This window comes from Lycorma delicatula, chromosome 1 (assembly GCF_047948215.1).
Source record: "Lycorma delicatula isolate Av1 chromosome 1, ASM4794821v1, whole genome shotgun sequence".
Lineage (NCBI taxonomy): Eukaryota > Metazoa > Arthropoda > Insecta > Hemiptera > Fulgoridae > Lycorma > Lycorma delicatula.
In genome coordinates this window covers 213444764-213471967 of record NC_134455.1, presented here as the reverse complement: position 1 = coordinate 213471967, position 27204 = coordinate 213444764, and the positions used below count along the sequence as shown (strand labels likewise).

Sequence of the window (27204 nt, the reverse complement as noted above, 5' to 3'; positions counted from 1 at the left end):
TTAATTATTTAGATATTTGTAATGAGTTTGATAATTTAAACAGTCCTTAATGTGGTTTTGATGTATGAAGTTTAGTATAATGTTAAGGGATGAAGGTGCTAATGTGTCACATATTATTCCACATTTAACAAAATGTGATAGTATCAGTTTTTTCTAAAAATTCATATCATAGATGTTACTGATGATGGTTTATACTTGTATAAATAACATGTATTGATGATGATGAAACATGCTAAATAAAATCCATTTTAAATTAATCTCACTTATCTCATGTTTTCATTGGCCTTAACCAACAAAATTTTTTAAAATCAGTTAGTGTTTCTTAATCAACATAAATAAAAATCCTTCTTCAGATTACATAAATTGATCATTTTTTTGGTAAATGACATATATGCAAAGTGCGGAATATTGAGTTAACCTTACCTTCATGTACTATCATGTAAATTTCTGGATATAAAATTTAAAAATATGCATAATTTATTGTGAAATAAATAAATTTAATACAAAAATATTATGTATTAAATTAATATGGTTTGTTAAATACAAGATTAATGGTACAAGTAGTCTGCAAAGACACTCACCTAACAAACTGGATGAATGTTTATGTCGTTGCCAGTCAGTTATTTTTTGGTAATGCAAGCCCCTGGCCAAATCTAGATAAAGATTTTGTTGAATTTTTCATATAGAAACTCAGTCTTAGTTAAGTAGAATTTTGATATCTTGTGCAGGTTAAGTTTTTGATTTAGAGATTAATTTGATCTCAGATCCTTGATCAGAAATTTACTTACTTAGAATTCTTATTTATTTTGAACCTTAGAAAAAGTTACTGGCCATGTCAAACTTGTGACAGTGGTTCTAGGATGTGCTTGAGGTCTGTAGCTAGACATTTTCAAATGGTCTATATGGCAATTATAAAATGTACAGTCACATATATACCTTTTTTTATAGTGGCTAAAAATTAACAAAAAAGATAGCTGTTATTGATTGTTGTAGAAGTTATAGATAGCCTTTCTAGGTTGGAGGATGGCATGAGTGATTGTGCTGCAGTATCTCTGAATTGGATATTTATGGCCTTCTTTGCACCTGCATATTAATCAGGTGCAAAGAAGAATCATCTGCTTATGCTCTAGGCTATAGAATAAACTTAATTTGTAATTGATGATCAGTGAGCTTTTCCAAGGTAATCCAGGTGTTTTAAATTTGGTAGAACTTAAATGTCTACTGTTTTTAGCTTTTAAGTCTACAACATACATCGTGTATATTTCAGTCACTCTTTTTTGTTAATAAAGACCATGAAGAATACGGAAGTATTCAAATCAGATTTGACAAGAAGTTATACGTATACTTTACCCTCTAATTTAAACACTAAAAGTCTTTGTAATATTTTTTTTTTTTTTTTTTACTTTTGAGGCCACATTAGGCCACTTTAGTCATCCATATTTCAGTTCCTCTTGAATTTCAGTATTAGTCTGGCCTTTCAATTTTCCAAGTATTTCTTCATACTATCGGATTGTTGCTTCCTGACCTCCACTTTGTTATGCCTTTCTAATTTTTTAACGTTGAATCTACTGTTTTGAAGTGTGTAGATAATTTTCATTTTATCACAGGCGTCCTCAACTCTCAAGCCAATTTCATGAAGATCTCTTTGGATTTCTTCTACATATTTTCCACAGGTTTTTTTGTTAATATTCCTTGTGACCAGTTGTTTTAGAATTCGTTTCTCAAGCATTCTTAATACGTGGAAAAAATGGGAAATCCTTTGTTTTTTCATTGTATTGAGAATCGGATCGACTTGTTTGTAGAGACTGTTTCATTTTTGGCAATTTGCCAGACTCCATCCTTTTGATAATTTTTATTTAAACAAATTCTGATAATTTGCCTTTCTGTTTTAAGTAATTGGTCCATTTTACTTTCATTCTTACTCTGAAAGTTAGCCTCACATGCATAAAGCGCCACCAGAAGAACTGCTGTGTTATAATGGTGAATTTTGGATTTTATTGAGAAACATTTTTTCTTGTATGTTTGCCAAGTTATACTTTGTGCTCTTTTAGTTTTAGTTATTTTGATTAGCCATGATTGTTTTTCCGTCAATCTGCAGTGAATGATTTCAGCTAAGTATTTAAATTGTTGAACTATTTTTGATTTTTATCGTTAACTTTGATTTTGCTTACACAGAGGGAATCCATGTCATTATTTTGGTATTTTCATAAGAAATTTTCAGGCCAATCCTTTGGGAGATTTTTTCTAGGCTGGTGATTTGTTTTTTAACCTCTTCCAAATGTAATGATTTATGTATACCTGTTAGGAAATTTCTACATTTATTCAAACTAGTTAATTATAACTAGTGAGTACAAAAACATTTTTCTATTGTTACTGTTTAAAATTTCCTGAAATTAAGTGTAAACAGATAGTTGAAACCTCAGGTATATATAAATTATTATATCTTATTTTTTGTAACTTAGTTAAAAAATAAGCTTCTGGTTCTGAAGGATTTTTCACCAGTTCTTAAATAACCTGAATATGAAATGTTAAATTTTATGAATGAGTGAGTGAATAATGACAATTAAATTTTAAAGCTGGTTTTTACTTCCTTGTATGAAGTATTGTAATCGCAAAAGATTTCGGTTTTCAGATTTCACCATTCATTTGAAATTTGAATGGAAATATCCAGTTTGACCATCCCTGAATCTATTTTGACTAGTTTGGCATGACGTCTGTAGTACGTATCTCACATAACTCGAAAACGATTAGCTGTAGGATGTTGAAATTTTTGATTTAGGACTGTTGTTACATCTAGTTGTGCACCTCCCCTTTTGATTGCAATCGACTGAACCAAAATTGCCCAAAAAAGTCTAAAATCCAAAAAATTTTCAAATGAAATAAGTTTAAATGAAGTGCAGTAAAAGATGTGTATATGTAATTTAATAGGTGTACAAGAAAATCATGTGTTGTCCACATCAGATTTTTTAAATTTTGTTGAAAGTGGCCAGTAGCTATTTTATTATGTTTTTCATAGTGCTCTATGTCAGGGCCTATAACGTAGTTAACACCTAACAAAACCAAAACCAATACCAATCTATTCCTGCCAAATAAATGTATTTAACTAATAAATGAATCCTGTTACACTATTTTATCTTTGAAGTTTAAACAACAGTATAGCATCCAATACTTCCACTTGAGAAAGTTAAGAGTTTACAAAATAAGAATTTATCTGACCAAATGTAAACCTTTTTTTTGATGCTACGAGGTGCAACAATAAAGTGAGACTGATATGATAAAAATTTTTATTTTGTTTTTAGTCAGCTGTAGTGTAATCTCCTTCAAAGTAGTGCTTTGAAGGAGCTTACACACTTACTCCAACACTTCTGCGACTGCTGGTAACATTTTTGGAATTTGTCTTCTGGAATGTTGTCTGAGACCCTCATCATAGCATTTTGGACATCTTCTGTTGTTTGAAAATGGTGTCCATTGACCACTGATTTGACTGATGGGAATAAAAAAAAGTCACTTGGGACGAGATCTGGTGAGTAAAGTGGCTGTGGTTATACTGAAATGCAACACACTACAACCTTTTGAGATTAAAAGCAGCTGTACAGAAAATGCAGCATGAGGTGGCCCATTATCGTGATGAAGAATCCAACTTGTACTGATGTTTGAATGGACACAGAAGACTTGTTCCAAAATCTTTGTAGAAATATTAATTAACTGTTTGTCCAAGAGGCATCCACTCTTTATGAACAATGCCTTTGGAATTGAAAAAACATGCAAGCTTACATTCATTCCACTTTTGACTTCGACAAGGGGAGCTTTTTTTGGTCTGGGTAATCCCTTTTAACACCATTGTGAACTTTGACATTTTATCTCTGGATCAAACAGGAAGAAGCAAGTCTTATCACCAGAGTGATAAGATGGTTCAATAACTCTGGGTTGATCTGAACTTGTTCCAATAGATCAGCTGTCACATTTTTTGATTCTGTTTCTATGACGAGAGACCAAAACATTTTTTACGCAACTACTCAAGACTTTTTTTTTTTAATGAAAAATTGTATTTTGAATTTGTAATTTTTTGGGGTAATTGATCTGGTTTGGATTACTAATGCAAATAATAAATTAACTGAAAGAGTAAAAATAGTTTGTACATATGAATTATTGAGCATTATTGCTCATGTGTGACCTTAGAACCTTTTTCTATTTTTAAGATTCAGGTTTCATATTTTTGAGTTTATTTCTTAGTATAAAAAGTACTTTTCCAGTTCTTAAAATTTCCTCTTTTGAAGTTGGCGCCAAATTAAGAGTTAGGTTTTAATTGGCGCAGACTTATACAATTAAAAATTTAAATAGAAAATGTAAAATGATTATGCTTTGTAAAATTTTTTGTGAAGTTTTTGAGATCGGTTTTTAAAAAATTTGTTTATCAACTTTGTATCTTACGCCGAAATTAATGTGCTCGTAAACAAAACACGATATTCATATGGCTTGTGTGCAGGTAACATGTGTCGGCATGACTCCTCGTTTGTTGATGATATTTAGGTAATTGTCAAAATATTTACAAATAAAATATTTTAAAGAGAACATTCTATAGAGAACAGAATGCTTAATTGGATTTTAAGAGTTAAACTTTTATTTTTATTTAGAGATGCTGCCATATTTGAGGTTAGTTGATAGTAGATATTGTGTGAATCGGTTGCCGGCAGTTTTCGTATTGCAATGTTTTAGAGTAAAAGTTTTTTTTGTCGATTATGAGTGAGACTGAAGTTAAATTCTGTCACACTGAACATATTTTTTTATTATGGTGTGTTTTTAATTTTCATCGGAATGTATCTTTATTCGTAATCTGAGACGTGATACTCAACATAATTTTGGCATAATATTTTATGTGCTTCTTACCTATGTAAAACGGACAGCTTTATTGAAGTAATTATAATATTTGATAGTTATTACTTTGGGCGCGCATTAACTGTTAAATAATCATTTTAATCAGCGGATTAAAATGAGTATTTAACAGTTTATTTAGTAATATATTCTACTTTCCATTTAAGCTGTTGATTAATTTTAAGCAAGCTTACAAAATGTATTTTTTATTTTGATTTTGTTTTTCTGTTTGGTGAAGGCATAGTGATGATGTCTATTGGTTTTTTTTATTTAATTTTTGTTGGTTATGGAGTTGATTATCATGGTACTAAGTTCTCTGTAACAGTGTTTAAGTAATGAAACATATGATATAGTTTGAGGTGTTTTTCGTTTTTAATTACAGAGTATTTTTGTTAGAAATATTTTTATTGCAGTCATGCGAGATAATAACTCTCAAGTACCTTAACATTTTTCCCCAGCTATTTTTCTTGGGGTTTTAAAGTATGTAGTAAATAGTTCCATTTTCTTAAGTAAGGTCATTTTATTTTTTCTAAAATGGGATTACATTTTAATAAAAATGGATTATATTTCTGTTTATTAAAAAAAATTATACTCTTATAAAATTTTTACTGTGATTAAATATAAACAAATCCTAATGTTTTTTTTTCTTCCTTTTTTTGGGAATTTCTAATGAATAATGATATATTCTGTAGTATGTAGAAATTATTTTCATAAAATCAGCATATTAAATTTTAGTGAAGTTAAAAAAAAACTATTGATTAGGAAGTCATTACTTTTGTTTGTACAAAGTTAAGTAGAGTTGCATTCATTAAGATGAAAATAAAACTGAAGCTTCTGATCTTTATTCCTGCTAACATTTTTAAGTTATATTAGTCTTCATTATAACAAGGATCTGGTAACATCACATCGGTTTGCTTTACTCAGATTCCAACTATTTTTCCTTCATTTGTAATTTCTTAATTTGCTGTTTTTAACCTACAGTTTCTAACAAACATGGTTTTTAATAACTTGTCCATAGAATTTTCTCTTCCTTAGCATGTGCCATAACTCTACCTAAGGCACTCTTATCTTTTGACTAACTACTCCATAGTTTCAGAATAGAAAAAAGTTACAGTTTCTTATTAATCTGCCTACTGAGTAGAAAAAGACCTCTACAACATGATTGAATGCAGAAAAAAGTAAGGAACTCGAAATTTCATAAAATTGAATAAGAAGTAAAGAATAACATTTTCTTTTCATAGTATCATTATTATAATGCACAAAAAAAATTCATTATGTGTAGGTTTATTGAAAAAAAATCATCAGTGTGAAAAAATATATAATCTAAAGAGAATAACTGTACATAGTATTACTTATGCAGTGATGTTTACATTGAAATTGTCAGCAATAATAATAATAATAATAATATATTAATGAATCCAAAAAACCTACAAAAAACCTTTCTTTAAAGGTTTTTTGTAGGTTTTTTGGATTCATTAACCTTTAAAGAAAGGTTTTTTGTAGGTTATTAACTTGTAATCATTACATTGAACCTTTTAATTAAAATAAATTGTTTAAAAGAAAAGAAGTTAATAATAAGAATAAGAATGTCATTTTATTGAATCTAAAAACCTCTAAAAAAAAAAAATAACTTGCAATAAAATTAATTGAAGCTTTTAATTAAAATCAATTATTTTTAAAATAAACATGGCTGCCTTTTTGTAATTTGCAAAGTTAAATACCGATTTTTTGCTAATTTTAAAATTTTATTACCAAGATGCTTACCAAATATTAATATGATCCGTCTATCCGAACTTGAGGTATAAATTATTATATAAAAATAACAAAATGGCAGACAGAGAGAGAACGAAGGAGAAATTGCCATTTTTCTAAGAATATTTTTTGTCTGCAAGTAGAATCCGAAGAAGTATAGCCAGCCAACCATTTTAGAAACACCTGTAAATATATATACACATTCAAAAAATATTATGCGGACACCATATGACTTTTTTCTTCTTTTTTTAACCTACGGGACCACCATTAGCTATTGCTTCAGAGGATGAGATTAATGATTCATAGTGTGTGTGAAAATGCCATGTCTGACTGGGATTCAAATGCGGGAACTCCAGATGTTATCTATCACTGTTATCTATTTTTTTTTATTTTGCCCTTCTGGGTAGTAAAGGTTATAAAAATTTTTTGTGACATACTTAACAGAATAAAACAAGTTTGGTAAAAATCCCATTCTTATGAGAAACAGGTTGCACCTGATCAGGAAATGGGATAATAAAAATGTGATCAAATATTTTTTATTATTATAAATATTACGCAGGTGGTCCACTTTAAAATGGAATTCCCTTATCTTTTTGTTGGAAATGAAAAGAAATTGTTACTTAAGGCTGGTTGTGTGAGGTTATAAAACTGTTGTTCACATTAATAACTTAAACTGAATGTGTTTTATCCTGTAAATGCATTTATAATTTTTACATTTTTTAGTAAGTTAGAATTTATCTTGTCTATCTCCAGATTGGATCCTAATGTAGTTCATTTTACTTAGTGTCTTTATGACAGAAGTTTTCTAACGAGAAAGTTGATTGTCTTCAAAATCCTAATGTTGAAAAATGATGAATTATGGAAGTAATTTGACCTTGTTGAGATTCTTTTTCATGAGAATATAATTTAACATAAAATTTTTTGGAACTTACTTTCTTAAAAGTTTCTCAAACTTTTAAACTGTTAAGTAAAACTACACTGCATAAATAATACTATGTATTATTCTCTTTTGATTATATACTTTTTCAGATTGATTTTTTCTCTCAATAAACCTACACATAATGAATTATTTTTTTTGTGCATTATAATAATGATGCTATGAAAATAAATGTTATTCTTTACTTATACAATTTTATGAAATTTATTCAGAGTTCCTTACTTTTTTCTGCATTCAGTTATGTTGTAGAGGTCTTTTTCTATTCAGAAGGCAGATTAATGAGAAACTGTAGCTTTTTTCTATTCTGATTATTTCACTGATCAGCATAAAGTTTCTTCACATTAAATTATTTTATTTTGGTTTATCATATACTTTTGATTTTTTGACCTAAACTGGGCATTTTCTCAAAATCTAAACAAAGAAATATCAGTTAATTCATTTTCATTTCAGTTATTTTGAAAGTTTTGCTTGGTTTTGTTGAGTTATATTTTTCAGGATCATTATCATATAAATACAATTGCTTTATGTGCCTGTAAATCTGGTTTGTATTGTGTATTATGTAGTTTGTCTGTTGTCTGTTTTTGTGCATTAAATTTGTAATGGAGAATAACATAAATTTATATATTTTAATGATTCTTTATCATCCTTTGACCAAAAACACATCTCAAAGTATATCAAATGTATAAAGTCATTCTGCAAGACACGCAGATCAGTCAATGACATTTGCAAGATTGTAGGTTTCCCATATTGTATTTATCAGCGATAAATGTCATTTGTTCTGAATTTTTTTACAAAAGCTTTTCCTTGTTGAACAAAAACAATAGCGCCTACTCAAGTCTGCATTGACTAAAAAAGAACTTTTTGAAACTAAACCTCAGCATCATCACTGTTGATGATCCATTGGAATTTTCAACTTTGGGATTGTGTTTGTGTAACATTTTGTACTTATTTAGTATTTTGTTTTTGTCAAAAGAACTGAAAATTATCTAAGCTCCTTTTATTTTTACAGGAAGCACGTTTTATTACATTTGCAGTCATAACCACTACAGACATGAGATTACAAATAAGAGCAAGTGTTTCTTATGTAACATTGATAAATTACCGGCCAGAAAATTTATAACACATCACCTTCAACACATAAGGGATTTAAGAGTGTCAGTTGTTCCATTACCAGAAGGAATTGGGCAGACTGTAAATATTAGCGAGTTTAATAAGTGTAAGTAACTTCCATCATTTTAAATATGTTTCAAATGTTTAATTATTTTATAAGTTTTATATTTCTAATTTTCTGTTATTTTTTTTGTTCTCTGTGGAGTAATTGTGCTTTTCATTACTTTAGGCAAAAAGTGTTATTATTACTAATAAAAATTAATAATTCCAATTTGAACATAGCACTTAAAGGTTTGTACCTACAATCATTTTTATCCTGATAATGTGAGGCATTTGTTTGCATATATAGAAATGGATGAAAAATTACTTTGTTTTCCTCTGCTGTTTTCTCTGAAGACATTAAATTAGAAAAAAGACAGCACAATCTGTCCTTCCTGCTTTGTGATCACTAAATAATTCATGTATTTAGTATAAGTATGATGTTGTCTTGGTTCACATATTTCATGTATAATTACTTATAAATTTCTGTGAAGTATGTCTTGATCTTTCTAAATAAAGTTAATTTACCATGCTGTTTGTGTAAATGATTGAAAGTTAAAGCTTGGAAAAAAATTAAAAATATAATATCTACTCAAACAAAACATATAAGTTGTGGATTCAGTAAAACTGACATAATTAAGAAAACTTACTCTGGAGAGAGAATTCAGATGTAGAAAAGAGAAAAAGATTGACATAAAATTGGAAGTGAAAAAATAGAATATTACTGTGGTGAAAAATGTATAAGACACTTGGGATTGCAAAAAAAAAAAAATACAACTATAATATTGGTATTAGCAATTGAATTTAGCATACAGAAAAATAAACTGGAGAAAGAACTTTATATCAAGAATCAGGAACTGAAGATGCTTTTAAAAGAAAGGTTTTTAGAGCAGTAAAATAAACATGTTCAACCTGAACTAACCAGTGTTCTTTATACTAAAACTTGTTTTAGTTGAACAAGTTTTATTCAGATTATTTTGTAAAAATTCTCACTGAGGGTTTCTTTCTGGAAAGTTAATTAGATTTGATAACCAGACAAACTTTTGTGTTATATAAAAGCGTGTGTGAATATTTTATGAACCATAATTGTAATTGTTTATTAAAGAAGGCAACACTGAAAGACATTTTTTTGTTTTTAGTCCAATATTAGTTTTGATTTCAAACATAACAATAAAATTTAGTGTTAATTGTAATTAATTCAGTAGTAGTAAAATAATATTTATTGTAGAAACTAAAAAAAAAAACTTTTTCATCTGATTACTTAATCTGCATTACTGCATCTGCATCTGATCATAACCAATGAATTCAGATTTGATTTTAGATTCTGTGTTTCACATATCTATTGCCCAAGTGAATAATAATAATAATTCAGATGAGTTTTCTTAGATGTTAAGATGTCTTCTATTAATAAAATATATGTTTTTTATTTTATAATTGTGTTTGTGAATGTCTGTTCTTTGTCTTTCTGTACTTGTATATAGTGCGCGCACATGTGCACATACATAAACATATACATACACGAACATATACTTGCATTTATATCTATACATAAATTATGAATATATAACATTGTGTACCACTGTATAGAAAATAGTGTAATCTTATGAACTGAGAAAAATATTAAACAAGAGGTAAAGTATAATAAGAGGTAATAACATTATTAAGGTAAGTATACTTAATTCTTATATATGGTGTTTACTATTTAATATATTACATATAATATTAATAATTAAATGACTTTTTTTATCTAGCTATCCGAGAAGAGGAAAAGAAAACAGTCAATACTGAAGATAAACATAGAAGTCCCATACGTCTAGTTATACGTAAGCTTAAACAGCTGAAAACAACTAATTCAGCAGAAGCTATATTCCAGGTGAGATAACATGTAAGTTAAATAAATGGATAATTGTAACTGTATTATGAGAAAAAATTTCTTAAAAATACTGCTTGTGTTATTAAGGACAAGTAGTAGGGACTTTTAATTGGGAAGACAATAAGACTTAGCTTGAAATTATTCAATATTGTAAATTATGCATATAATATTAATAGGCTGACTTCCAATAATAATTACTGTGATGAATGTTAATGAATTATGGTATTTTCACATAGTGGTGTACTATGTGAAAAACTTTAAAATTTAAGAAATATTACCTGACAGACTTATATCCAAACCTCCAGGTGAAGGCAGAATTTGCTACTACTGCACCACAGAGATAGGCTGTAATGTACTATTCAATCATCACTTGTAAGTTTTGTTTATTTTTCTTCATGATAAAACTTTCGGTTCATGTAAAATAAGATTATTCTATCATTATTCTAAATTAGTGTCATATATAAAAAGGTTTTTAATAAATTAAGGATGTATTTTACAGTTCACATTCCATTACCACATTGCTGAAAACATTTGGAGTTACACTTTATAGCTTTAACAGTTAATATGAAGTTTCTGGATGTATACATATATTTATTTTCTTTTTCTTTTAATTGCAAACTCCAATTATTTTCCAGTACATAGCTTAAAAATAGTTATATAATGATATAAAAATATAGATTGTAGACAAAGTGGTGAAGGCATGATGCACTTGTGAAGTTTATATTGAATGAAAAATTTGTTACCTTTAATGCTGGAGCAGGTGGTGTGAGAAGAAACATGTGAAAAATTCCAACTAATGTAAACAAAAAACTTGTAGCACTTAAAAATTCATGAACCCTCTGTGCACTTACGAAACAACTTCAATTTCATTAGAACCTATTTTTACATTACTATTAGAATTAAAATTAAACATCCTGAAAATGGGTTTCATTCAGTTCATAGTTTATTGAATCGTGTTGAAATCTGCAAAAGGATTAGGATTATGTTTTGGCTGTTTGCACCCTGTGACTAACTGTTTGGCTCCAAAGAATAACATAGCTTTTAAAGATAGTAATTTTTTTTTTCATGAAATGTTAATAGTTCAATTATACTGCTTTATGAGAGTTTTGTTACACGGATAATTTTTGGCATTGTGTTTTTTCACACTGAATTCAAATATGACCTCAAAATGTTTCCTTAGGGCTTCATTTTTGTAATTGTACTACTTTCTTTGTTAAAATTAAACACTTGAATATAAATGTCTGAAGATATTTATAAAAGCCTCAGAGTGGAATAATTTGGAGAAGTGACTAGTGTGACTAATATGATATTAATCATGAAATGACATCAGTACTAACTGTTTACCGTGTCTCATTTCTTGTAGGAACAATATGTTTATTGTAGTAATATTATTTATTTAATGGCCTTTCTTAATGAGATCATAATTGATATATTCATTTCAGTCGCTATTTTTACTATGGAATGACCCAGAGCAGATAATCGTTTTTGACCAGAAGATTGTTCAAGCTTTCATGCTAAAACCATTGCAAGATTGGTCATATTTATATCTGGAATAAGATGTGTATTCCTTTTGCAATGCTTACATGCTCTTGCATAATGTTTTATGTGTATTATATTTTATATAAAAATGCCTTATATTTGTGTAAATCATCTTAAATTTTAAATATCTTTAAGAAAACCTATTCCAGTGGTTAAAAAAAAAACATATAAACTCTACTTTTGGTGTAAAATAGGAAATCAGGGCAAGTATTAGGCCAATCACATTTTTCTGTAATTATATTTAACTTTATTAAGCAGTTGGCTGAGTGAGAAACTGTAAATATGCCTTTTGCTGTTACTATGGTTTGGAGGGAACCTATGGATCACTCAGACTGTTATTTTTCATAGAAAAATGAAAACATCACAAGTAAATTCCAGAAATCTCTTGTATATTCCATTCCTTCAGCCATAAAACCTATTCCGCAAAGTGAAGAATTGGCTGTTCCAGTTCCACCAGAAACTTGGAGTTATGAAAAAATATTGATGATTAAGAAGACTATTTTGGTTTAGAAAGCAATGATGAATAGAATCCAGATTTCCAAGGTGAGAACAGTAAACTTCACAAAATTACTTAAGCGAAACTTAATGATCCGCTATGTAGTCTTAATTTGTCTAGATTGGAGTCACAGTTACAGGCTTCATTTAGTGAACATTATTTATAGATTCCTCTAAAACAAGCTTGAAAGCCATCCTCCTTATATGGAAATGAGAAACCATCAATTCCTCTTGCTTATGCAACACAAATGGAGATGTAGGATAATATGACATTTTTGTTGATGATGCAGAATAAAAATTATTGTTTGCACGTATATAGAGAAAGGTAATAGCCATTTTATTATGATGCTCCATTTTATTAGGATAGTAGGCTATATTAAGTACTTTTGTTTTTATACAATTGGGACAGTAGAAACAAAAAAAAAACATAACATTAAAAACGATTAGCCAAAGAGATAAGCATTTATAGATGGGCAGAAAAATATTATTTGTAACTCCTGTGAATCTGAAGAATTTGTGTATACCACCATTTTACTTTGTTTGAGATGAAAGATTTTGTCATAGCAGTAGATCATTATAGCCAAGTTTCTTTTGTGTTAAAAACAAGTTCCCCAGGATCAGTGAGGCAAAAATCAAAGAAGGAATATTTGTTGGACCACAGATACGTAAAGTAATTATCTAAGTATTCAGACTTTGAGGCAGAATTGAATGAAAAGTTATATTCCAGAGGTTGAATACAGGAGAAAACTAATGAAAAGGAGATGTTAGAAAATATATAACATGGGTAGGTAATTCTTTCTTTGTCAGTATTTTGTTTAAATCCGTGTTACTAAAAATTACTGGCTTCAATTCAATTTTGGTTTGCAGGTTTGATATCAGTTCAAAAGAATAACTTTCTCCTTATTAAATGTTTGTAACAGAAAGAACTTCTTTTTTTTTGTAGACTAGTTAATTTGTAATGTAAGATTAATTTAAAAATAAAAAGATGAATTTGTAATGGTATTAAATAGAAAGTGTTAGTAAATTGGTAGTAACAATTGATAGTAAATTGAAAGTGGTCTGAGGGCTGAAATATATATCTCAGATGGTGAGTAAATTTTCTATTACTTTATTAAGTAGTTAATGTATTAATATTGATATTTTTAAAAAATGTCTTATTTATACATTATTTAAAGTAATTATTATATTATTACTTTATTATATTATACTATTACTATATTATTATATTATATTATTACATTATTTTAAACCTCTAAAATACAGTCAAAACTACAGTGTGTCAAAAATACAGTGTGTCAAAACTCAAGTTTACTGTAGCGCTTCTGTTTTTCAAACTATATCATCAGCCAAACAATTAAAATAATTACAAGATATGTAAAGTCCAAAAAGCTACAATAATTAGAATCTAAATGGTATTTACATGTAGAAGTATTTACTGTAATTATTTTGTTTTATCTTATGATGCATATGAGAACTGCAATAATAGTTATATAAGGCAAGTATTATTAAATGCTATCCTTAAGTTGTTTTAAGTGTATGTTTGTTTACACATATCTGTACCTGTAAAACAAGATGTCTTGACTGACTCATGATCAACGCCCAGCAAAAACTATTACGATAAATTGATGAAAATTTGTGTAAAAGTTCTTTTTATAGTGTAAGTGCATACTAAGTAAGGATTATTTAAAATTCAGTGTTGAAAGGGTTAAAATGAGGGTAACATTAAGTTTTTTGGTAACAAATTGTTCAGGCAGCACTGCTGTCTGGCACCATATGATTACATATGGTTTCACATATTTTATATGTGAAACCATATTTTTTCACATGATAAAATATGGTAAAAATATTTACCATATTTTTCCTTCTTTTCAATATAATTTGTTTGTATTTTATTAAATATGTGTTACTATTCATTTATTGTTAGTGCATAACATGCAGCCATATGATACAGCCTAGTTGCCAAGCTTGTTGGATTCAATCTTGTTATATTATTGTAAGATGTGTTAAATTATGGTGGGCAGTATGCTGAGACATAGCTCCGTTTGACTTGCTCGGCTCTGTATGATTCACACAGCTCTTGGCGCTTCACTCAGCTCAATGTACACTATATAAGCCGGCTCAGCACTAGAATCTAGTCAGTCTCATCTCGTCCAGTCATGGATGACCTACCTGGTTGTGATAATTTAAATGAAGCAATACAATTGCAAGGTGAAGTAATTTTTCGATCTTTAAACAAGCTGTTTTTTATTAACGCAAATGGTTTTGAAATGAGCTTGTGCTTCTAAATTCTGTGGGTGAATTGGACAGTGGCTAATTACATGTTTAATTTCTCTAATCACAATAGTAAAATTTTAGGTTTAATCGGGGATTATCAGAAGGATATGTTTAGTTTTCAAATAACTACAAAATCACAATGGTTCGTTCACTAAACGAATAGATTTAGCAATCTTTTTGTCAAAATTCAATCCATTAGGCCTATTTGGTCCAATTGTTTTGCTATACAAGACATTTATACAAAAATTATAGCTTCAGAAATTGGAGTGGGATGATATACTTTCAGGAAATCTCCTTCATATTTGGTCTGATCTCTATGAAAAGCTTCCATTTATAAAGAAAGTTCGAGTTCTAAGATTAAAGGGATAGGAAAAATAGTTGACTACAATTTTGTGGATTTGCTGATGCCTTGAAAGATGGCTGCGGTGCTTTTATATACCTATGTTCTGTTGATCAGGAAAATCTGTCAATCTCCTTTGCACAAAATCAAGGGTGTCACCAATAAAACAGATCTCCATACCAAAATTAGAATTATGCGGTGCACTTTTATCAAAATTATTCAAAAAGTTGCTCTTGTGCTTTGTTTAACTATAAATAGTAATTTACCTTCTGATATACTATCTTTTGGAATGAATACATTCAAAGTACAAAATAATTTATGGTGGAAAGGTTCTTTTTGGTTAGGCTAGCAAAACTGCTCAAGAAGTTTGAATCATCGAACTTCATAATGTTATCCACATTCCTGATTATAAATACTACAGAGTGATTTTTTAGTTCTGTCACCCAATTTTAAATGTAATTTAAGAAAGGGAAATTTCGGTGGAATAAAAAATGTATTTATTATTTACAAAAGAGATTTAATAAAAAGCTATTACTTACATAATTGTTAAAGAATATGCTCAAAATGCCCATCCCGTGTGGTTATACACGCACTGACTCTTTTCAGCATATTAGCAGAAACCTTTTAAGAGTTGCATTGGAAATATTCATGATTTAGTCATAATATTCATAATAGTGTGAGGATTGTTTTTGAAGGCCTCGTACTTAATATAGCCCCACAAAAAGTAGTCAGGAGATGTGAGGTCTGGGGACCTTGGAGGCCATAAGCCCTTGCTTATTATTCGATTATCAAAGAACTCTTGCAGAAAATCCATGGTTTCTCGAGACGTGTGGCATGTAGTGCCGTCTTGCTGAAACCAGCAATACCGTTCTTGAGGTTCCAGGAAGGACATAAATTGGCACACAATATTCCTGTATACTTCACCATTTCTGTCTGTTCGAAGAATATGGGTCTGACTATATGATGATGAGATATAGCACACCACACACCAATTTTTTCAGGATGCAAAGTTTTGTCTTGTAAAGCGTTAGGATTTTCAACTGCCCAAATTTGACAGTTTAGACTGTTCACATAACCATCAAGATGGAATCAAGCTTCGTCACTAAAGAACACTGTGTTTAAAAATTTGATTCCGTTTACGAGAGACCTAAACCAACGGCAATATTGTAATTGCTTGTTTAAATCTGGAAGCTGAAGCTCTTGGACTAATCGTACGCGATACGGATACAATTTCAGTTTTTTAGCAGCTATCTGAACACTCGAATATGACAAACCAACTTGCGTAGAAAGTTTTCATAAACTTTTCCATGGTGAATTAAGCAATCTTGTTTTTACATTCTCTAAAACGTCATCTGTCAAGCGAGTTGGTCGCAAACACTACCTGTCTCTCGAAATCGGTTTGTTAGCCTAGAAACTAACATTTTTTCTGGCAGAGGAACACCAACAAATTTAATTGAAATGATTCTTTTACACTTGCGTATGATTTCGTAGCAAAATATTGTTCAAGAATGAAAACTCGTTTTATGGTAAAAGACATTCTGTTCATAACATGACCGGAAATGGTACAAAAGTTTACACAGCTCAAGGAGAATCAACTCACACTGCCGTATCTATACCGGTTGAGTAGCACTACCATCTTTGTGTCACAAAACAAAATTTCCCTTTCTTAGAAAAAAATTACCAGACATTAACAATTTGGTAACAGGACTAAAAAATCACAAACAATTGTCTAAGAGTGGGTGGAAGATTGCAGTTATCTAATTTGAATTTTGACAAGAAGCATCCTATCATCAGTCTTCTGCCTAAATCTAATTTAACAAAGTTAATAATTAAAAATGAACATCTTAGGCATGCAGGATCTCAATTATTCCATTCTCAACTTCGTGATAAATATTGTATAATTAATGGTAAAAGCATCATCAAATCAATTCTACACAAATATCTACATGTTTTCGATTCAAGGCAAAGCAGTCACAGTAATTAATGGGACAACTGCCAAAATGCCACGCTTAGAAGCCATTCACTATCTGCGGAGTAGACTACGTTGGACCTTTATTAATACGTCATGGTGGGAGGTGCTCAAACATTAGGATATGTTGCATAACTTTATGTTGTGTAATGTGTATGTAGGTAATGTTATGTTGCATTATTTGTTTGCCTGTCTACCAAAGCTATACATTTAGAATAAATCGATTTATAAATCGGTCCATTTATAGCTGCATTAAGAAGATTTGTCTCAAGAAGAGGTCTTTTGTTCTAAACTGTACAATGATAATGGGATGAATTTTATTAGAGCCAATAATTCACTTCACTCAGTGTGTAAATTTTTAAATAATGAGAATGTAGATAGAAAAATAGCAAACTTTTCATTCGCAAAGAGGATTTAATGACACTTTTCTGCCAAATTCACCACATTTCAGAGGCTTATATGAAGCTGCAGTAAAGTCAATGAAATATCATTTAAGACGTGTGGTAGGAAATTTAGCTTTAACCTTTTGAGGAGCTCATTATTGTATTGATCCAAATAGAAGCTTGTCTTAATTCTCACCCCCCTTTATACATAATTATCTTAAAATTCCTCTGATCCCCAACCTCTAACTCTAGGGGTAGTCCTCTTAATTCTCTACCTAATCCTAATGTAACTAACAGGCTTAATAGATGGCAGTTAGTTATGGCATAGCAAAGTACTCAGACCATTTGGCACCGATGGTCTTCTGATTACCTATCTCAACTTCAACAGTGTTCCAAATGGAGAGCTGAGCATCCATCACTTCAAACTGGAACTCTAGTTTTATTAAAAGAGAATAACATGCCACCACTGCAGTGGAAACTAGGCATTATTGATGATATACATCCGGGACCAGACAACAACCTCATTCGAGTAGCTACAATTCATACACAGACAGGGATTTGTAATAGATCCGTGGTCAAGATATGTCCATTACCACCTACCAGTGACTGGGACATTTTTAACTGTTGTTTAATTTATTAATTATTCTTGTTTGTTATTTTTTATATTCAATCTTATTATATTATCGTATGATGTATTAAATTATGGGCAGCATGTTGAGACACCTCAGTACAATTCGCTCGGCTCCTGGTTATTCACTCCATTCTGTATGATTCACTCAGCTCCATACTGCACACAACTCCTGGTGGTTTACTCTGCTCTATCTACAGTATATAAGCTGGCTGACTAGAAATTTTGAACTTAAACTTTGAATTTAAAGAATATTTTCTGAAGAAAATGGCTTAGTGTTTTGTAATGACATTTCTTCTCTTATGGAGACACTTTGTAATGAACATAACCCAACAGAATAGCACTTGTTCATTGATTCCTCTAAATTTAATTCAAAAGCTGTGCTTCTGCATAATGGTAATAAATTCCCATCAGTACTGGTGGCTCACTCTGCTAGTATGAAAGAAACATGAAAACTTTAAATTTTATATTGGAAAAATTTCAATATGCAGTGTATGATGGAAAATTTGTGGTGATTTGAAGGTAATTGCACTTATTCTTGGTCTGCAGCTTGGTGACACAAAGTACTGTTGTTTTTTGTGTGAGTGGAATAGTAGGGACAGAAAAAACCATTTCATTAGAAAAGAATTGCCTAAATGCTAATCACTCATTCCTGAACAGAAAAATGTGAAACGTGACCAATTGTGTAATCCATTACATATCAAACTAGGATTAATGAAGAATTTCATCAAGTTATGGACAATTAAGTCCTGGTTTCACATACTTAAAACAGAAGTTTCCTAAAATTAGTGATGCAAAAATTAAAGAAGTAATTATTATTTGTGGGTCCATAAATAAGAACACTTATGCATGATGAAAAGTTTGAAGAACTATTGATACACTAGAGAAAGCAGCTTGGCAATCATTCAAAAATGTTCCTCAGATTTTTTTGGAAATCGAAAGGCGGAAAATTACCTTGATTTGTTAATAATCTTATAACATCTTATAAAAATTTGGGTTGCAATATGTCCTTAAAAGTACACTTCCTGCATTCGCACCTAGATTTCTTCTCAAAAAATCTTGGGGCAGTGAGTTATCAGCACGGGGAACACTTTCATCAGGAGATTTCAGCTATGGAAAAGAGATATCAAGGCAAATGGAATACGCTGGCTGGTTATTGTTGGACCATCAAGACGGATGCTCCACAAGTGAAATATAGCAGAAAATTGTCATTTCTTACTTTCTAGGAGAGTCAGATGTTTGATTATTGTGTAGTTAAAAATGCAGAAAGTATTAAAATGTTTGAAATCCTATTTGAATTCAGGAGAAAAAATACATCAGAATCACATATTCTTCTTCGTGAGTCAATAAATAATTATTTTTGGTTCTCCAGTGTTATTGAATGACCCTCAACGTGCTGGGGGATGATCAGACACAAACTTTTTTTTAACATCATACAATTTTGTACAGCAGTTGCTCTGATAACCTATTAGGTGCTTGTGTATTATTTTATGTTACATATAGTTTTTGGTATGATGTTTAATTGAAGTTCGTTTTTTTATTATTTTTTGTTAATTTTTTTTAGGTTTACAAAACTAAAAATTCCATTCATCTTGAAAGTGGTACAATGTCTTCTGAAGTTTCAGCCACAGTTCCTTCTGAATCTGTGCAGCCATCAACTGCATTAAGTCCAACTCCATCAGAAATTTTAAAACCTGAAGGATTTATGCCTCAGTCACCGTTTAATTGTGCTGGTGAAGATGATGAAGATGAGAGAGATGAAGCCGGCCCAGAGTCTGAAAGTCCTACTAGTGAATTGGACCAGGATGTGGAAGATGACAACGAAGAAGACAGGGAAGAAAAATACAAAGATAAACCTGATAACAAGGATGATGGAAGTAATGCATCGGATACCAATCAGCCTGCTGATAATAAGACTGATGATGTAACACAGCAAGATGTAGATAGTGGTGTAGAAAGTGAGAGAGGTGGTTTTGCTGGTTTTGAATCGTCTGATCCTGTAAGAGAACCAACACCACCTGCTCCTAAAGTAAGTAACTTGGTTTTAATTATTTCTTTTGAAATATGATTTTTTCTTTTTTAATTAACTAATGATAAATTAATCTTCCAAACTTTATCGTGTCTTATGTCTATTTCAACTTTGGATTTTTATGGCGTAGGTTAGACTTAGTTACTTTCCTTTATAGCATACAGAAATATGAACTATGTTTTGTAAATTTAACATGTTTTCATTTTGTGTGTTTTAATTAATATTACTATAGAAGAGTAATTTGACTATTCGTATTCATTTAGTCTGTAAGTTAGAGCTGAATTTATAGTAGAGTTATTAATTGTGATACCTTGTAATGTTGTTTTTTACAGTTCCTATACTATGAAAAAAATGTTGAATGACAACTAGGATTGATAATCATTCATTGACTGAATGTGAGCTAATGTGTTCTTGAGGCATTAGAAATGAGCAACATTTGTTAATTACAAGTGAAGTGCTGAAAGGGTGTATTGAAGCCACTAATGGGTTATATTAAAATTTATGAAATATTACAAAACTTCAGAACTGAATTCTCATATGAACAAAACAATTTAACTGTATGTACCATGATTTAGCTGACTCAAAGCTCTTTCATCTTTGAGCATCTGTAAATCAATGATATTCAGTATTACTCATTGAGGGTTGGACCTGTGGATGGCCTTTAAACTGGAATGCGAGGATTTATTTCATTTTATCATTAACACTATTTAATCTCTTGACGATTACAGAATGTGATAACAGCTAGACCTTTCTGAACGCTTATTATGTTCTTATTTTAAATGATTGTGTTTTGTTTGAGAAGCCAATGTTTGATTCAAACACCTTATATTATTACTAAGTGCCCTATAATTTGGTGGACTTTGCTGTGTCTTGCTAAAAAATTATAAAAATTTAATTATACCATTAGAATCATCAGTCTTTTTATAACAAAAATATAGAACAACACTTGTCATTTCTTTTATAATTTGTATTTGTGTGATAATAGAAATAAACAGGCTTATATTTTCTGAAAATCTATTTCTCCAAAAAATTAAATTTAGATAGCTGTAAAAAAAAAACTGATAAAAATTTGATATACCAACATGCTGTTTATCTGATTGATCCTTATTTATCACTCTGCCAAGTAACAGATTCATTAAATGTGTTCTTTATGGTATTTTGTTTTTTTTTTTCTAAAGGGCTATGTTGGACATTTACAATGTTTTGTAAGAATCATAGTGCAGTGCAGTTTCAATTATAACAATATGAATTAAAATAAAATGATAGAAATACGTGAGGAACATGAATTTGAAACTATTTTGTAAATTAAAAACTGCATTCTCAAAACAGCAGTTCTCTTGTTAAAGTAAATTTTAATTGAACATATGTTCAGTAAATATAAATTAAAAAAATTGACATATAATAATTTGCCTATTAATTAACATAAAAATAAGACACTGCAACATTGTTATAAAACATAGTTGAATTTTGTCCCTCCTCTAGCAGATGACACTTGGTCATTCTGTTCTTACCAGTTTCAAAATTATTGTAGCAGAAAATTGATAGACAATGAAGCTGAACAGGGTGCTGTCCACACTTTCTTACATGCTGTGTTTTAATGGGCTTTTCTGTAACTGAGTGTCAAAGTGATTTTTTGGAACAGGATGATTTGAGAGATATCTTATTCATTCGCAACCCTTTGAGAATTCCTAGAATTTGCTCAACATAACCCCATGAAAGTAGAGGCTGGAAGAACTTTTATATTGTCAAGATTTGACAATATCATGTGCATTGAAGGTAGTTGAGAGTAAATTTGAGATGTTATGGTAAATTTCAAAGTTTTTAAAGTATAATTTCATTGCGTTTACATTGCGCAACTGTTCAGGTATCTACTATACATTTCCTTATTATCTATGCCCTTCATCCATGTTATTACTCCCAAATATCATTAACATGCAAGACATGGGTAGGCTAAGGGTTCCGCCATACAAATTTATTAAAAAGCAGGGCTTTACAAGTCAGCCCACCGATTTAAAATCAGCTGATTTTAAAGTTTCTAAGGTTCAAATCCTAGTATAGGCTTTCTACTTTTATATGGATTTCAATACTAGGTCTTGAATACCAGTGTTCTTTGGTGGCTGGGTTTCAATTAACCACACATCTCAGGAGTGGTCGACCTGAAACTGTACAAGTCTACATACACTCACTTTACATTCATACATATCGCCCTAATTCATCCTCTGAAGTAATACCTTATGGTGGTTCCAGAGGCAAAAAGGTTGGGATCACTGATTTAGGCTGTCAATAAAATTCTAGAAAATAAAAATTTACCTTTATTATTAGTAAAGGTTAAGTTTTGTAACAGATTTATTTGAATTTTAATAAACAAATAGTGAATTAACAAACAAACATTAAACAGTATACTTATAAATTTATAAAACAAATACACTATTACAATCTGAAGTTAAATTAATGAAATTAAGCTATAACAGTTAATTAAATTAATGAATAAGAAAATAAATAATGTAATATTTGAATAACTGAATAATTATATTTTATTGTGAATTTTAATTAATGAGCACATTTAAAAATTCTATTGTAAATTACAAAAAACAGAATTTTAGCAGGTTTTTTTTTCACAGTTCTATAAGAATGGATTGCCACAAAGATGCTGTGCAACAGCAGAAAAATGTTCATAATAAAAACTTTGATAGATGCTAATGCAAAATGAGCAAAGTATATGAATATTTATAAACAAAGAAAACTGTAGCTGTACGTGGCAAAAAATACCTAGACCTGTTTTGATAGACTTGAGCGATGCAGATGAAAGAATAATAAAAGATAATCAGTCGTGATGGATTCATACGTGGATGTGTTTACATCAATTTTCCACAACTCATTGAATATCTTTTCATATCTAACAGCTGTTCCAACATCCTCATACAATTCAGCCTATACCTCTAGACAGACCACATACAAATTGAGTGGTAATCACCACTGGATTTGTATGTATTTCAGTTACATGGAAAATAAGATTTACATTATGATTCTTTGAATCAGAAATATCTCGCTGTAGAACAAAACCTGGTTCTTCAGAAATTATTACTGAATTTGCATGAAAAAATGCTGACATCTGAGAATTTGCTCAAGAACAATAATTCAATTGATTGTGGAATCTTTCAACATAAATCCTAAATCACTCAATTATGTCTCTAGCATAATGTGTAATCATTATTGTCTATGCTAAAAAAAACATAAAATTGAATTTTTTTGTTGGAACTAAATAAACTGTGCAAGATGAAGTCATTGTGTGCATAATTGAAAACTCAGCACCACACAATTTAAAAACATCCAGGTTTTTAAATTAAAAAAAACAGAAATGATAAAACCAAAACAAAAACAAAAGATAATTTTTATTGTGATATTGAGTATCACTGTATGTTAATACAATGAAACACAAACAAAAGAAACTACATCATGCTAATACTGATTACAAATGTAGAAGAAGTTTGCAGTGAAACTGAAATATGATATAGAAAACTACAGAAATTTGCAATAGCAAAAATCATGAACAAAATAGAAAATAGATTTTCAATCCAGCCTCATAATTTCAATAATCAGAACAAGGCACATGTGGCATCAGCATCTTTTGAATCATACACTGGTTCAATTTCTGAAAAAACTATTAAAATTATTGGAAGTTCAGTGTAGAGTGGAAGCTGAATATATTATTAAATGGTATATAGCTGGGAGAAACAAAGATGTTTCTGTTTTGAAAAGACCATTGGAACTATTAAGGAACTATTCAGGTACCATTGATTAAGGATCAGTGGTATCTTGGCACTATTTGAATAATTTTATGTTAATAAAGGGATTGTTATAAAAGTTGAAGTGTTGTGTGGTGATTCCAAACATTGTGCTTCTACTGAACTTTATTTTGCAAACATTTCATGCAATTTGAAAGAATTCACCGAAGGGGAAGTAACTGGTGAAGATGCATTGATCATTGATGCCCATGGAAAGGTTAGGAATGTATTTACTGATATAAAAGAAGAAACTGAAACAAAATCATGAAAATGTAAAGATTGCTGTAAAATATAAGACTAGAACTTAATCGAGAAGTATATTGATCCTTCCTTTACATTAATTCAAGAATGCACTTTAAAGAATATTCATGTCCACATTAAAGGAATTCAAATGTGTTCAGCTATAAACAGTAATGTCAATAAGTTGGGATAAATTGGGAATAAGTTGGAAGCTGTTAAGAAAGATGCTTCAGTTGCATGTCATGCTTTATTTGTGTTTACATTTTGTCACTGCACTTTCAAAAAGTTCAAATGGTTCAAAAGATAAATGTATGAAATGTTGCTATTAGTGAAACAAATCGATAAGCTGGATAAAGTTTTACAAGATAACCATGGTTTTTATTTCAAGAAATATATGTTAAAAATAATATTCTAGGATTTGAACAAACTGCAACAGAAATAGATGTAAATTAAGAGAACTTACTTAAGCGATATTCAGCTGCTTTTAAAGATTATATGACAGTAGCAACAGATACACCCATATAAATCTATGTGAAAAACTGTGCAAGAAATGAAATGTTACTAAGATTTCTAAATTAAGAAAACAAATCTCTTCTAGTGCATGACAAGAATTAGTGAAATATGTTGCAAATAAAAACATAAAAGTAGATAACAATATGCATTATTGTTTCTGTACAAGAAAAATCAAAAATTTTCCTGCATCCCTTTTGAACAAACTTGTGGTTCTGCCTATCAAAAGAAATTGAAATATAAATGACAAAGATAAAATGTGTCAAGCACGAAAGCATTTCAAAATGTTCAGAAACTGGAGCTGTTTTAAACAAAAAAATAACCAAATAAATTAAAAATTCCTAAACTCAAAAGGTAGAATGTTTCATTTACTTTTACCAATAGAAAAGACTGCAAAAAATATGCCCCAAGGGTCAATCTATAAAAATGCTGACCATGAGTTATATATTTTAGTTCATAACATACCAAATCAAAATAAAATTTTCTGGAAGAATTAATTAACGTGTTAAATATGTTTTACAATGGCTAAAAAGTAATAGGTTGTATGAAAAAATTACAAAATCCTGAACATGCAATTGCAGAAGAAGCCGACAACTTGATGAAAGAAAAAACCAAGATTCTGAACTGAGAATAATATAATGATGATGAGATTCATGGCAGTGATCCCTCATATCAATCATGAACAAGATGAAAACCAAATCTACAATATATCTATTTTATTGACTAAAAACTGCATCTGATTTCTACAATATATTTGCATTGTATCAAATGCTAAAAATTCATGTAAAGCCCTCTAGGTAACAAAGTTAGGATATTAGATCTCTTATGATTTCCTGATCTTTATCTTTACCAAAATAATGGACAACATGAAAGTAAAGGGATAAAGTGATGCTGAATATATAAAAACCTGACTCCTGCCCAGGCATCCTTATTTTGCCTAAAATTGAGGTATTTATTTTAAATACTGCCAACTTAGAGCTGCCATTTATTGTAAAGTGAATGTTTCTAATCCAAAACAAAAATATACAGTCACCTCATACCTAGAACAACAGCTACAGATAATTTGAAAGTGACATGAACACTATTTTCCAGATTTTGGTAATACCTGCTAATACTAGGTAATTCCTCGCAGTATAGTCAGTTGTGTGGTTCATCTTTACAAACTGTGTCATGTAGTTTCTCACATAAGTCCCAGACCTTGCAAGTTTGATAAATAATCACACCTGATTCAGTATGTTCAGGAGGCTGTTAATAGTCTTTTGGATAATTTGCTGAAGATCGAACTTATTGCTGCAGATATTTTGGTTTCACATTTTATAGATAATAAATTTCGTGCTATGCTAAAATTCATCTGTTTGGATGTTACCATTAGGGAACCATACTCCCATTAGGGATCAACCATTAGGGAAAGTTACTAATTTCTGGAGACACAAATATCAAGGCCAGGAGAACTCAGTATTTTCACATGCTATTTTGGGTTGAAAATGCCCCTGTTGGAGAAATACTTCAGAAGAAGTAATGATTTGATCTGCAAATACGTCACTTGGTTGCAGTTTCAAGAAGCACCTCCTACACTGTTTGAGAGAGTTTGGGTTATCAAAAACATTATAATAATTATTGTTTACAAAAAAAAGAAGAAAAAACAATCAAATTTTTGACTATCTGTAATTTGATTTTCCAAGAAAATTACTTCCATTGTAGGTGAAATAATAAATAATTAATTTATGCTATGTGGGTGAATTAGCAAATAATGAATTTCGTTTATAATCAATGTTTTCATTATTTCTATGTTTGTCATCTTTTCTTACACTGATGAAATATTTTTGGTTTCTATTACTATGCATGTACTAATCACAACAAGCAGTTATTATTTTTTTTCTTCACTTTTTTCAAAAGGTTTTGTGTTCAATCCATTTAGATATTTTGTTCATATTTTAGTACATAACGAAATGAGATTTTTTTTTTTTTCATTTCTTTGTTTTATTGTTAAGATTTCATTTTATTCTGAATCGTATTTCCAGCTGGAAAATGAAAAACTGTCAACAAAAACAGTCTTTTCATTTGGCTTGTCAAAATTTGACAGTTGTTATGCACAGTACTTTTCCTGTTGGCTGAGTTCATATCTACTTGTACAGCTACATAGTAGAGAATATTGATCTTAATATTCTATTGTTGGAGAAAGTTACAAAATTGTAGATATGGTAAGGCCACAGAAGCTTTTGAAAGTACCTTCAACTTATAAACTTAGCAATATCTTATCCTATTAACACATCAGCATATTCCCTTTCTACTAGTACAATTATACTAGGATAATTTTGTAGTAGTTTACATTAGTGCTACAATTTTATCATTTTTCAAGAAGCTGATTAATTTGCTGTTTTAAGAACTGTTCATATTTTGACAAATCCCTTTACTTTATTTATTTATAG

The 27204-nt window shown here is 29.9% G+C and overlaps 1 protein-coding gene across 8 annotated transcripts in view; it reads left to right on the top strand.

Annotated features, from left to right (window-relative positions):
• LOC142328196 (uncharacterized) overlaps nucleotides 1-27204 on the top strand; it is a 121489-nt gene that overhangs the window by 41004 nt on the left and 53281 nt on the right. For 5 of the 8 annotated variants that reach the window (XM_075371804.1, XM_075371797.1, XM_075371788.1 and 2 more), the window contains 3 exons: nucleotides 8571-8777; nucleotides 10462-10583; nucleotides 19776-20240. In XM_075371804.1, the coding sequence (XP_075227919.1) occupies nucleotides 8571-8777; nucleotides 10462-10583; nucleotides 19776-20240 (794 nt within the window). Of the gene's footprint in view, nucleotides 1-8570; nucleotides 8778-10461; nucleotides 10596-13573; nucleotides 13705-14709; nucleotides 14826-19775; nucleotides 20241-27204 lie in introns of those variants that run through there. The other 3 variants (XM_075371829.1, XM_075371819.1, XM_075371811.1) reach the window with 3 other exon arrangements.